Source organism: Oryctolagus cuniculus, chromosome 2, assembly GCF_051225735.1.
Source record: "Oryctolagus cuniculus isolate XC-2025 breed Fujian yellow rabbit chromosome 2, ASM5122573v1, whole genome shotgun sequence".
In the NCBI taxonomy this organism is placed as follows: domain Eukaryota; kingdom Metazoa; phylum Chordata; class Mammalia; order Lagomorpha; family Leporidae; genus Oryctolagus; species Oryctolagus cuniculus.
The window spans coordinates 197569842-197584334 of record NC_142868.1 but is presented as its reverse complement, the minus strand read 5'-3'; the positions used below and the strand labels follow the sequence as shown (position 1 = coordinate 197584334).

Genomic DNA, 14493 nt, shown 5'->3' with positions numbered 1-14493 from the left:
GGGGACAAAGGAAAGCAGTGGGGGCCAGTCTGGTTCTGCTTAGGAGGAATGGGTCACTTACCACTCAGGCAGCTCAGGACAGAGACAACCTTGGCGGGAGGTAGGGGTGGGGGACAGCTGTTGCAGAGCCCACAGCCCCAGCTGGGCAGCCCTCACAGGCAAGCTGATGGGAGGGGCGTCCCCAGAGTGGCAGTCGGCACAGCAACCATCAGGGCGCCCAGGATGTTGGTCAGTGAGGTCTGCCTAGGAAAACCTTAGAGCTTGGACTACAGAAAGCACTCTCGCTTCCATGCCGCTGTGTCTCCTAATCCTGATCTGCTTTGCCTCTGACGGGCTGGACACCCTGAGGAGCCAGCCCCTAACACAGTGTTTACAGGCTCACTCTCTGTCGGCATCACAGGCAGGCCCTGGTACTGACCACCACGACCATCTAGTTATCCACATGGCGCCTTCTTCCAGAAATAATTCCAAAGCAGACGGCCACTGGTCATGCAGCTGGTGAAGAAGATGAAGATGGGAACTTGAAGCACACACAGGAGCATGATTGCCACCTGCTCCAGGATACTTCCAAGCCCCCACGTTCTGGGTTTGCTTTTACCTGCAGCGACCTACTTCCAAAGGAAACATTTTGCAGAATCTTTTTATGGCCGGAGCTGAGCTGATCTGAAGCCAGGAGCTTCTTCCGAGTCTCCCACATGGGTACAGGGGCCCAAGCACTTGGGCCATCTTCCACTGCTTTCCCAGGCCACAGCAGAGCTGGATGGGAAGTGGAGCAGCCAGGACGGAACCCGGCACCCAACAGGGATGTTTGTGCCACAGGTGGAGGCTTAGCGCCGGCCTCTGCAGAATCTTAATGCATAACAGCCATCAGAGCAGAGCCTTGGGTGTGAGGCATGCCTGTAGGATGCCTGCATCAGCCGTTCTCCTGAAGCTTACAGTGCACTAGCAGGGAGCTGGGGCGAAGTAGAGCAGCCAGCACTTGAACCCGCGCCCACGTCTCAGGCAGCGGCTTCACCCGCTACACCATAACACCACAGGCTAGTGTCTGATGGCCACCTGACAGACAGCTTGCTGCTAACAGGATCATCAGACCACAGGACAGCTGGAAGGCCCGTCGCTAACTGCACCTCCAGGCCCACAGCAGCAGGGCACTCAAGCGGAGCACTTACTGCGACACTGCAGGGAACGAGAGAGGAACTTCGGGAGACACGAGGGTGCAGTGACCTCTTACCTCGTCAAGGGCTCTTAGCTCTCAGGAAGTAGACACATTTGTCCTTGAGATTCACTCCCCAAAAGGCCACGAGAGCCTGGGCTGGGCCAGGCTGGGGCCAGGAGCCGGGAATTGCATCCGGGTCTCCCATGTGGGCGGCAGGGGCCCAAGCACCACAGCCACCCTCTGGAGCCTTCCTAGCACCTCAGCAGGAAGCTGAATGGGAACCGGACAACCCACGACTCACAGCAGTCCAGGACGGGAACTGGCGTTCCAAGCCGGGGGTCACCCTGCTGTGCCCTGGTGCCAGCCCCTCTTGCCCGTACACCCTTTGGTGCCACTCACAGCCTTGGGAGATACACGAGGTGGCCGACAAAGACTTGACTATGACTTTAACCTTTTCATTATCTATCAGAAACGTAAGCCACACTTGCAGAGGTAACTCCAGGTTCACTGTCACTTGTGGTTTGGCCTGAAATAGCCTTCCACGGATCCTTTTTCTACCCCTGAACCTTAAAAGCGTATCGTTATGCCAGTTCAATACGCGACACCTACGTTTCCCTTCCATTCCATTCTTTAAAAAAGAGCAGCTTGTTCATCTTTTAGTTCTGCCTTAAACCAACGATGCAGGAACTGCAGGGATTGGCAAGGGGTGGCAGAGCGAACGGCCTCAAAGGCTCTGTGTTGCAACAGGACCCCTGGGCTCCGAGTGCCACGGCCCCTACAGAGGTGACTCCGCTGTCCTCCCGCCACTGCTGCATTGCTGGGCCATGTCCCTGGCTTCCCGTCCCACGCTTCAGACCAACCTCCCATTAGGACTGATCCCAAGTATCAGTACTGGATGTAGATCTCGGGCCTCGCAGCCACCCACCCGCCAGCCAGATCCCCAGCCTCCTTACCAACGACCTTAAAGATGAGTCCCTAGGCACACCATGGACTCTGCCTGGGCAGCATGGGAATAAAACCATCTTCTTACCTTTTTTTTTTTTTTTTTTTTGACACACTGAGTTAGACAGTGAGAGAGAGACAAAGGTGGTTCACCCCCAAATGGCCGCTGCAGCTGGCGCTGCGCCAATCTGAAGCCAGGAGCCAGGTGCTTCCTCCTGGTCTCCCATGCAGGTACAGGGCCCAAGGATTTGGGCCATCCTCCACTGCCTTCCCGGGCCACAGCAGAGCGCTGGACTGGAAGAGGGGCAGCCGGGACAGAACCAGCGCCCCAACTGGGAATAGAATCCAGAGTGCCGGCGCCACAGGCAGATTAGCCAAGTGAGCCGCGCACCGGCCCCATCTTCTTACTGTAATACAAGGCAGTGAACACGGGCAACAGCTAAGAGGGCCTCACAGGCCGTTCACCCCATGAGCCCCTGGTGCTATCTTTGCTTCTATAAGCCAAGTAGACCCAGTCGGCGGGAGGAAGGCGTCTCATACGCTTCCACGGTGTGCTGCACCCACACCAGGCCCGGGCCCCTGCGATGTGTTCTCACTGCCTGCTAGGGGACTCACCAGCTATTGTACTCAGTTAGTTTTTAGAGATTTATTTTATTTGAAAGGCAGTTAGAGAGACAGAGCTCTTCCATCTGCCGCTTCACTCCCTAAATAGTTGCCACAGCAGCAGCTGGGCCAGGCCCAAGCCAGAAGTCAGGAATTCCATTCGTGTCTCCCACATGGGTGCAGGGGTCCAAGCACTTGGGCCATCTTCTGCTGCTTCCCCAGGGGCTGTAGCGGGGAGCTGGATCACAAGTGGAGAAGCCCAGACTTTGAACCCACGATCACTTGGGATGCCGATGTCACATCACACCACCAGCCCCACTCACCAGATCTCTTCTCTGGCCTTTATCACCCAGGCTTCCTTAAAGCAGAGGTGGTGGTGGTGGAGGGGAGGGTGACGGCATTGTGTCGTAGCCAGTAAAGCTGCCACCTGCAATACCAGGAACTGGGGCTGCTCCACTTCTGACCCAGCTCCCTGCTAATGCACCTGGGAAGACAGCAGATGGCCCAAGTGCTCGAGCCCCTGCACCTGCGTGGAAGACCTGGAAGACGCTCCTGGCTTAGGCCTGGTCCAGTTTTGGCTGTTGTGGCCATTTGGGGAATGAACAAGCAGATAGAAGATCTGTCTCCTTTCTCTGTATACTCTGCCTTTCTTTTTTCTTTTTTCAATTAAAGGTAGAAACATTTTAATTTACATATTACAATGAATCACAATTACATGTTCATAGAAATTCCACACTCCCACCATCCTCAGAATAATCAGTTTCTATACAGATTTACAGATGTCCAATGTATACAGTTCTTCCTCAGTGTGCTAGAGTTCAGAGGTTCTTCTCAAATAGTCCCCAAATCAAGTGCTGAATCTGTCTCTTCAATTTCTCCAATGACTGCAACATTGTCACCTCTTACGATGTATAACCCTGGTATCACTTGTTCTACTCCCTGTGATGAGCTGAATACTCGTTCATGGCTTTCATCCAAAATCAAATTAATGGTGTGGTCAAAGCCTTGCAGTGTTTCCACGATCATTCTCCCATCGGCAGTAATAACAGCTACAATTCGGTTTATGTAGTTTTCCAAAGCGGACGTCATGCTGCTTGGCCAGGAGGTTCCAGGGCAACAGAGCGGTGCCGGCGACAATTACAGCTCAACTCTGCTTTTCAAATATATAAATCTTAAAGAACTTGGCAGAAATGCAAATGGCCCACCAGGCCCGCCTCAGACCCACCCAGTTAACAGGCACCCAAGTGACTCGATGCCTGCAGAACTTTGAACCCTGGCCTGAGGTTAACTCTTGCCCAAAGACAAGCACATTTCTTCTTGGCTGTCCTTCTCTGGGTCGAAGTCATTTTTCTTCATTTATTTCAACGGAATGACCTTTCCCCCATGAATCTCATCAGAGGATGCTAATTAGAAGAAAAACCATTGCTTAATAGTTTTTTTTTTTTAAACTTTGCATTCCCAAGTCACACTGTCATTTTCTTTTTGTGTCTGTCCTTGAAAATCTAGGGCAATAGGTCTGCTCCTGGCGCAGTTGATCTTCTCACTGTCACAACTTTCCACTCCCAAATTAGGCTGCGCTCATCCACAGCCATTTTACACTTGGAAACTCCTTCACCCGCTGACTCACATGAAGAGGCCGTGCGCCTGTCTCAGGTGAGATGAAGATCCCAGCTATGAAGTGAAGGTGAAGGTTCCAGCACCAGGCTGGTAGTCGCAGCACACCACTGGGCTGCAGGCAGCTACTCCACTTCCAATCCGGCTCTCTGCTCATGTGCCTGGGGGGCGGCAGATAATGGCTCAAGTGTTTGGGCCCCTGCCATGCATTTGGGAGACCTGGATGGAGTTCCTGGCTCTTGGTTCCAGTCTGGCCCTGACCAGGCTATTGCAGCCATTTGTAGAGTGAAGCAGTAGACTGAAGATCTCTCTACTGCTGCCTTTCAAATCAATCAATCAATTTAAAGTGTTGGTAACTAGTAATCCCTGACTCGCCAGCGAATGAACACAGGAGCCTGAGCTGCCATCTACCCCAGTCCTTTCCACTCCTAAATCACAAGCACACACACACAAAGGGCTACCAATCTCATCCCAGGTACTCTCCTAGCGCAAGTTGTGGTCAGAACACAGTGGTCTTCAGAAATCTTGCTGGTGACTCCTCCAAGGTTGCTAACAAGTTCCAGTAGTCAGAATGAAGAGTCACAACGGCTCAAACCCAGATCTTTTTTTTTTTTTTTTTTTTTTTGACAGGCATAGTGGACAGTGAGAGAGACAGAGAGAAAGGTCTTCCTTTTTTCCGTTGGTTTCATCCTCCAATGGCCACTGCAGCCGGTGTGCTGCAGCCCACGCACCACATTGATCTGAAGCCAGGAGTCAGGTGCTTCTCCTGGTCTCCCATGCGGGTGCAGAGCCCAAGGACTTGGGCCATCCTCCACTGCCTTCCTGGGCCACAGCAGAGAGCTGGCCTGGAAGAGAAGCAACCGGGACAGAACCAGCGCCCCGACTGGGACTAGAACCCAGAGTGCCAGCGCCGCAGGCGGAGGATTAGCCTAGTGAGCCGCAGCGGCGGCCATCCAGGGCCTTTTTTATTTTCCCTCTGGTTTACACAGGGCTATCTGAAGACCCACAGGGCTAGAATGAAGAGCACTTGGTAGTAACTCCAGACAGGTAAAACACCTGTACTGTAAACTAAAGATGAGAAACAAGTCATCCGCTGTCCCTCCAGGACCCAAGCTATTCAAGTCTGATGGTGGGGAGTGGTCCCCAAAGGCAAAGCAGTGGCAGGGATATTTGGCACTGTCGGTACACACTGACAGAAATGGGTAGCAAAGGGCTGGCACCATGGTGCAGTGGGTTAAAGCCCTAGCCTACAGCACTGGCATCCCATATGAGCACTGGTTCAAATCCTGGCTGCTCCTCTTTTGATCCAGCTCTCTGCTCATGTACCAGGGAAAGCAGAGGATGGCCCAAGTGCTTGGGCCCCTGCACCCACGTGGGAGACCCAGAAGCTCCTGGCTCCAGCTGTGGCCATTTAGGGAATGAATCAGTGTATGGAAGACCTCTCAGTCTCTACCTCTCACAACTCTTTCAAATAAAAAAAAAAAATCTTTGGGGCCAGCAAAACCATATGGGGGCTGGTTCGAGTCCCAGCTGCTCCACTCCTGATCCAGCTCTCTGCTGTGGCCTGGGAAAGCAGTGGAAGATGGCCCAAGTCTCTGAGCCCCTGCACCTGCGTGGAGACCCAGAAGAAGCTCCCGGAGCCTGGATTTGGAGTGGTGCAGCTCTGGCCATTGCGGCCACCTGGGGAGTGAACCAGCAGAGGGAAGACCTCTCTCTTTCTCTGCCTCTCTGTAACTCTGGCTTTGAAACAAATAAATTAAAAAAACAAAGACAAAAAGGAAACTGGCGGCAGGTGTCCGGCCCTGGTTAAGATGCCTCTCTCCATCGTGAAGGGCCGACTCCAGGCCTGCCCTGCTTCTGCTAATGCACACACACCCAGCGGGATAGGAGGCTGTGACTCAAGTACTTGGGTTCCTATCACCCACAGGGGAGACGTGAATTGCGTTCCTGGTTTCTGGCTAAGCCTGGCCCAGGCCCTGCTGTTGCAGGCATTTGGGGAATGAACCAGCAGATGGAAGATCAGTCACTCTGCCTTTCAAGCAAACACAAATAACCTGACTTAAAAACAATGGGAAGGTTACGCCAGACCTAATTATGTGGTTCAAGTCCTCTAGACCTCTGGCAGTGCAGGAAACCCAGGCTACAAATCCCAGCTGGACTGCTACAGTAGACTGTAAAAGACTTGTTCTACTAAAGATTAGTAACTGTGACGGCTTCCTAGGCAGCCTGGCCAACAGTGAAGCTCCTGTCTTTGGTAGCACGTATGGTGAACAAGGGCAAAGCCAATGCCGAGCGAAACGGACTGTCAGCTCACTGCCACTGGCACTGCAAACACGTAGAATATACATCACTCCCCAGGTAGCAAGAGAACTCTTACAACCTCTTGTTCAAATCGCATTAACTGGACAACTCTTGATAAGCATTTGAGTTAAGAAACCCAGCTACTCCAGAGCTGCACTCCAGCCCAAATTAAAAATCCGAGGCTGGAATCTGGGCTCAAACCCAGGCGCAACCCTAACTCACATTTCCTATCTCACCAGTCTGACATCACCACCCACGTCCACAACCTGGAACTGGTCTCACAAAATACTGGTATGTGTTTCCCCTTCCATTACAAATGTACAAAGCTGCTTGTGACCCATTACGTTTCCACTAACTGGTCATGACCTAGAATTTTAAAAAGTACTCAGCTGGTATTACTGCCCGAAATCTCAAAACGAGATGAGCACAGCAGCTAGGAGCTGACAGCTCAAAGCAGCAAGGACCAGATTCAGATCCTGGACCCATCACCGACTCAGCTAAGACCCAGGCATAACCAGTAACCTCCGCTCCTATTTCCTGAGCCATAAACCAGGAGAAATCTATTTGAAACACATCTGAATTTGCAAAGATGGTTAAGAAACAGTGCCTATTAGTAAGGAACTGACTCAGAACAACACATGGCTAATCTGCAGGAAGGTCGGCCTAGAACCCCGGCTGGTGGTCTTGCCAGTGCACTGAAGCAGCAAGCATACAATTAATATTGATCTTTCAGAACAGGAGCAACAGCAGGGACATGGATCTGAAGTGGAGCAGCCGGGACTCGAACCAGTGCCCATACGGGATGTGAGTGCCTCAGGCTGCCTCTACCTGCTATACCACAGCCATGGCCCCTACCCCATTTTCACTTTATTTTGAAAGGCAGAGAGAGCACAGTACCTTCCATCTGCTGGGTCACTCCTCAAACTGGCAACACCAGGGCCAGGCCAAAGTCAAAAGCCATGAACTCCATCTGGGCCTCCCACATGGGTGGCAGGGACCAAGGACTCGGGTCATCATCTGCTGCCTCCCAGGCACTACCAGCAGGAAGCCGAATGGAAGCAGGGCAGACTTCAACCAGCACCGCGATACAGGATATGTGTCCCGGGTAGCAGCTTCCCCCACTGTACCCCACACCCCGAGAGCCAGCCAGCCATCTTCTATCTGCTGGTTCACTCCTTAAACAGCCAGGGCTTGGCCAGGCCCAAGCCAGGAGCCTGGAGCTCAATGCAGGTCTCCACGGGTGGCCGGGGTCCGAGAACCTGAGCCATCGTCTGTTGCCTCTCAGGTAGCACTGTCAAGAAGCTGGAAACCGTAACCTGACCATGGGACACAGGTGTTCCAACAGCTTTTGGCTGGTCCGTTCCTGACATTACAGGCATCTTGGGGAGGGACCCAGTGGTTGTAATATCTGTAGGTCTCCCTCAGAGTTAAGGGACAAAGCTCAAATGCGGCTGTAAATCCTACCCACCGTAAATGCTCATGTATTTCCACTGTTCTCCCTGAGGAAAGGTACCCTCCCCTACTGAGCTCTTGGCAGTGTCTATCATTATCCACTCTTAGTTCAAGGAAGCCCAACAAGCTGGTGTCAAAAGGAGACGTCACAGGCTGGGCCCACTTTTAAAGGCGCAGTGGGAAGGCGCTGCCGAGGTGCCCACTCCCCACACGGCAGCGCCTGGTTTTCAGCCCCAGTTCCACCCCGGATTCTAGGCTCCTGCTGTGAGCCCTGGGAGGCAGGTGACGACAGTGCTTGGGTCCCTGCCACCAGGGTGGGAGACGGGGACCGAGTTCCTGGCTCCAGCTGTGCCAGTCACTTGGGGCGGGAACCAGCAGATGGGCAAGCTGCCCTTCAGAATGCGGCTACTGTGGTCACTGAAATGTTAACTCAGTACTGATTGTCCTTAAAATAAGCCTCCACCTCCCACCCCTCAGGCGCACGTTCTTTCCATCTTCACTGGAGGTCTTACGGAGAAGGTCGTGTCCTGGGGCGGCTGTCGTCGGTAGGTTACTAAGCTGCTGCTTGCGCCGCCTGCATCCCACAGAGTGAAGGTTAGTTCCTGACCCAGCTCCCTGCTAACGCACCCTGAGAGGCAGATGACAGCTCACCTGCCTGGCCCTGCCGCCCACGTGGGAGAACTGGATGAAGTCCCTGGCTCCTGGCTTTAGCTGACTCAGCAGTGGCTGCTACGGGCATCTGGGGAGAGAACCAGTGGATGGATAGATCTGTCACTCTTTTAAGCAAGTTTAAAAAGAAAAGAAAATGTCCTAGATTTCAATTTTGGGGGACCAAAGCTCTACTGATCTTAGTGAAATGGGTACTTCCCCAAACTCTACTGAGTTCTGCCCTTTTACATCCCCCTCAGGAAACAAATCAAGTATAAATGAAGCCTTGTTTTATCCTGACATTTTAAAAGGGATAATCCTCTAGCTACCTTCCAGATTATCTTGTCTTAGAAATCAGTCCTCAAGTCAGCATTTAAGACTGACCTGATTTCGGTACAACAGCCATTGTGACAGAGAACCAACAGTAATTGCAATTCGATGTTATAACTGAACATTTACAAAGAGAATTATCTGAAAATTAAACAAGCAAGGCACCCTAGAACTTTAAATAACCATCGAAACATCATTCTAACACCAGCCAAGGCACTCACAACCACATAATTAGCTTTTCTAGTTTCAAAAGGTCCACTTTATGCCATAACACTGAACCAGATATCATTCACATCTGAGCAACAGATGGCCCATGAAATTTGACCTTTGGGAAAACACTCTGAGAAATGTAATCCAATTCCATACATTTCTAGGCGTCCCCAGACAAGTGTGTCACAACGCAGAAGTATGAGTACCACTACCACATTTTACATAAGAGGGAAGTATCCATAAACTTCAGAAAGTAGTAAATGTACCTGTCCCTTAAAATACGGGTATGCAATTGTTACAAAGCCATAGTAAATGGTTTATAAAATGTAATTTTATTTTATGTTACTCTGCTGTTACATAGGGCATAACATTTTCACAAGGCTTTTTTGGGACTACAGTCAATGATTAGCAACACACGATAGTGGTCCAACTCTCTAAGCAACAATCACTAGACAAACTGGCCACCCCTCCCCTGTGCACAGAATGCAGGAAAAGCACTGAAGTTTAGACGTGGACTGGCGCTCATCAGCTCCCCTGCTGGTGTGTTCAGAAACGGCATGCACTTTGATTCTGGCAGCGACACACTACTTCTGTGACATAGTGAAGTGAATACCAGAACTACGAAGGCAGGAGGTGCAAGTGAGTTTTTATTGGGAGGGAAATTGTCAACTCAAACAGCAGCAAACAAAGAGTGAATCAGGAAACTCCCTGTTGTCACCTATGTGTGACCTCTGTGATCTGATGCAGGAGGCGTTCCAATGTGCCACCCCAGCCCGAACTGTCAAGTGCTTGTCCACTCAGTCTAACACTCCCGGATTCCTGCTAAGAAGGAATGCATGAAGAGCATGGAAAAGCTGCTCACTGAAAGGAAACCCTGAAGAGTAATGAGGGAATGTAGAAATGAAGAAGAGATGCAGAACATCCTTGGAATTGTAATTAACTACATTTTCATATCTTCACAGTAATACAAAACACAGTCACTTGCAACTGGTTCAGATTACTTAAATACCAGATACATTTTTAGTCCTCTACATAAGTGTTTGGAAGTTACTTATGTTTCCATGAAATGAAGCTACTAATACTTTTCTACAGCAGTAACTGCACACCAGGAGGCCAAGACAGACACAAACCAAGGAATGGAGTTTTCCCAAAGCTGCGTGTGAAAGGACTATAAACAGCTGCTTCCATACACATGAGCGGGCTTCTCTGCTATAGGAAATCCAAGTGGAGGAAGGAATGGAGATGTGTAAAAAGGTTTCTTGGAGGGAAGGAGGGTGACGCCCTGTATCCATTTAGTTTTCCGCCCCTTCTGCTGCATCACATTCTTCTCCTGCACTGTCTGATGTCCATAACTAGAAAGAGAACCATATGACGTTACGATGTAGACAAGTACACCATGTCCTGTGACGATAATTCTGAGCAGTAAATTCCTCACATAGAGACTTTGACTGGGGCCCCTCTCACAGCGTGAAAGCATACCCTTTCACTATGCATTTTACAAAATGACACACACAATACAATATTCCTTGAGTTGCTCAAAAGGTCTCTAAACAGAGTGGGTGGCAGAAGCTAGGGAACAGCATATGTATCTATGTGTTTAGAAAGGGTTCTTCAGGGGCTGGCGCTGTGGTGTAGCAGGTTAAGCATCTGCCTTTGGTGCCAGCATCCCATACGGGCACCAGTTCATGTCCCGGCTTCTCCTCTTCCAATCCAGTCTCTGCTATGGCCTGGGAAAGCAGTGGAAGACGGCCCGAGTGCTTAGGTTCCTGCACCACGTGGGAGACCCTGAAGAAGCTCCTGGCTCCTGGCTTTGGATCAGGTCAGCTCTGGCTGTTGTGGCCATTTGGGGAGTGACCCAGTAGATGAAGGACCTTTCTGTCTCTCCCTCTGTCTGTACATCTGCCTCTCAATAAATAAATCTTAAAAAATGGGGGAGGGCCTCTTAAACTAGGAGGTTAAAACTAAGACAACTGTCTGTAAGGCTATCTCTGATGTTACGGTGGAAAGCTACGTGAGTAGCCCATGTTTACTAACGTATAATCAGTCTAAAAAGCTGGATTTTATTAGACCAACATCAAAATGCTACTGCCAATTTTAGAAAGGCTTGCATAATCTAAGTTATTGCTAAGATGCTGAAACAAACAAAACTCCCTGAAGAGCTGTCTCCAGAGACAGAACAACACAAGACCAGAGCTCCGAAGTCTATCTGGTCAGAACTAGTTTTGCCTCTCTCTACTTTTCTACAAAACTATCTCACTCAGCATCCTTCTGTGCCTTTACAACTACAGGAGGGCAGGAGGGCAGAGCCTTCGTAACTTCCCGGCCAGTGAAGCTGAACACAGTGCTAATGTAAAAAAACAAAAAAATCCCATTTAGTCAAAGAAAAAGTTACCAAACCAGGGGTCCAGAATTATTTATACGAAAGATTCTCTTACATTCTGCAAAATGTACCTGTCTTTGTTCCTGAAAGGAAATGAAACAAGAAGAGTAAAGGACTCACTGTTAAATTGTCTCTAAGCAACTGCATGATGAGGGTGCTGTCTTTGTAGGAGTCTTCATTCAGTGTGTCGAGCTCTGCAATGGCCTCGTCAAAAGCCTGAGGAGTAACCACACCCACGGTCAACAACGGCACAGGGACAGGAACTGTCCGCGAACACCCAGCTCAGTGGGATCACTCCCCCGGACTCTCACTTTACAGCTTGCGGGAGCGTGACCCGCGACTGCAGAGCTACAGGCTTCATAAGCAGGGACTTGGTTCTTACAGCAGGGGTAGAGGAACTTTTTCTGGCAAGGGGCTCTGTGACATAATCTGTGGGCCATACAAAATAATCAACTTGGAAACAATTAGCTTGTTATAGATACACCAAACTAAGTCCTGCTGGGGTTGCCTTGTCAGGGCCAGACCAGATGAATCAGCAGGCCAAACACTCACCACCCATTTCACAGGCCATACAGCAGTAACGGGGAACAGACGTGTTCCCGTAAAAACTAACAGGTACTTGCAAAAGCCCTCATCACTCTCCTGCTTTGAGGGATGCACTAAACAGCCACTCCCACGACCACACCCGGCAGCCATCCCATCTTCTCATCTCTAGCTTCCTTCAGGTGGTCAATAAACAGAAAGCAGTCATCCCTGAGCATCCAAGTGAAAACCCAGAAATCAACACACATCTTACCGTTTTAGCCAGTGTGCAGGCGAGCTCCGGGTTATTAAGGATCTCATAGTAAAATACAGAAAAGTTCAGAGCCAGCCCCAGGCGGATTGGGTGTGTGGGTTGCATCTCTTTCTTGCTTATATCAAATGCCTCTTGGTAAGCTCCTTGGGAATTATCTATCGTTTCTGTGAAGAGAAAAAAATAAAAGGCATGATCCTTTGGAAAACAGCCAGAGACCAGCACATGAGTAATTTTAACATGCTACTAGCTCCTGGCAGAGCCAGATGTTTCTGTTATCTTCCTCTGAAACCACAGTAGCAAGCTACAAACATTTATCCTGTCTTGGATATTTAAAACTAGCTCATAGTGTTGCTTGCTTATAGTCAGCTTACAGACAGTATATAGATTCTTCCATCAATGATATTAAAACTGTTTTCTTTTTCCTAGCTTTTAGATCACATTACAAAGATCACCATCACAAGAACCCCTCTATTTTTGTGACATTATTTGTGCAAACAGATGCTCTGGGTATTACGATGCTCTGGGTGAGGCAATATAAAGTGCCAATAATACAGCAAAATCTGCTTTGAGTAGCCTCCCTCAAAAAATGCTCAGGAGGGGCCAGTGCTGTGGCGCAGTGTAAAGCCACCACCTGCAGTGCTGGCATCCCATATGGGCGCTGGTTCGAGTCCTGGCTGCTCCACTTCTGATCCTGCTCTCTGCAATGGCCTGGGAGGGCAGTGGAGGATGACCCAAGTCCTTGGGCTCCTGTGCCCGAGTGGGAGACCCAGAAGAGGCTGTGGGCTCCTGGCTTCGGATCGGCTCAGCTCAGGCTATTGTGGCCATTTGGGGAGTGAACCAGCGGATAAAACACCTCTCTCTCTGTCTCTCCTTCTCTCTGTCTGTAACTATAACTGTCAAATAAATAAATTAAAAAAAAAATAATTAGGAAGCATTACCAACATGAACTTGATTATATTTGTTTTGAAAGGGTTTGTTTCCTATTTAAGGCCGTGGATCTACCCCAGCTTTGAAGACAATGACATAGCAGAAATTAAGCAACCCCTTTATGACTTGACTGTGCACTTTCCCTCCTCTGAAACGGCATCATTGTTGATCTAATCACAACTCCCACAGTAAGTGGCTCTTGCTGTGGGCATCTAAGGAGGGACTACACAGAGCAGAAGCGGTCAGCTCAGCTGGAAAGACAGCTGATGGCACCCGAGGGACTGAAAGCAGGAGCTCAGAGTGCCCACGAGACAGAGGGCCGAGGTCGGCCTCAAGCCAGGAATGTCCTAGTAAGACGTCCTCTGCCTCGCTGGCACTTACACGCTCAGTTCTGTGCCAGTATTTTCACTTCCAACTCTGCTTACCTTTGTGGCAACAAAAACTCTCTATCAGTAACAGTAAATTTGTACACAAATGTTAGAGCAAGTACAGTGGTTTCCTCTTTATGGCTTCAGTCGCACTGGTATCTACTTGTGCAGCTATGTTACTGGATGGGGGCAGAACTGAGAACCAAGAACACCACAAATTCACTGGGGAAAACAATCAGAATTTCAGCAACACTTCCACCTAGAACTTGACAAATCTACTAACAGGCACATACACAAAACTTAAGATCTGTACTATGCTCAGCTCCTAATAACCCAGGAGACTTAAGTTTACTATAAATAAACTTTGATGTTCCCATAATCAAATCAGGTGATTCAATTATTCCCCCATTACATTTTCTGTAACAGTCTAAGGGTTAAAAAAAGGTATTTAATATTCAAATCTAGGGGCTGGTGCTGTGGTGTAGTGGGTAAAGCTGCTGCCAGCAGTGCTGGCATCACACATGGACGCCGGTTCAAGTCCTGGCTGCTCCACTTCCTAACCAGCTCTCTGCTGTGGCCTGGGAAAGAAGTAGAAGATGGCCCAAGTCCTTGGGCCCCTGCACCCACGTGGGAGACCTGGAAGAAGCTCCTGGATCCTGGCTTTGGATCAGCACAGATCCGGTCAGTGCAGCCAATTGGGAGAGTGAACCAGTAGATGGAAGACCTCTCTCCCTGCCTCTCTTTCTCTCTCTGTGTAACTTTCAAG

The 14493-nt window shown here is 49.9% G+C and overlaps 1 protein-coding gene and 1 pseudogene across 1 annotated transcript in view; both read right to left on the bottom strand.

Annotated features, from left to right (window-relative positions):
* Positions 1–1823: 1823 nt before the first annotated feature.
* LOC127487527 (U6 snRNA-associated Sm-like protein LSm8 pseudogene) lies at positions 1824–3933 on the bottom strand (annotated as a pseudogene).
* A 5636-nt stretch (positions 3934–9569) lies between these two features.
* Positions 9570–14493, bottom strand: part of YWHAQ (tyrosine 3-monooxygenase/tryptophan 5-monooxygenase activation protein theta) — a 32125-nt gene continuing 27201 nt past the window's right edge. The window contains 3 exon segments of the mRNA NM_001082168.3: positions 9570–10608; positions 11757–11852; positions 12433–12596. Coding sequence (NP_001075637.2) covers positions 10549–10608; positions 11757–11852; positions 12433–12596 — 320 coding nt within the window. The 3' untranslated portion in view covers positions 9570–10548.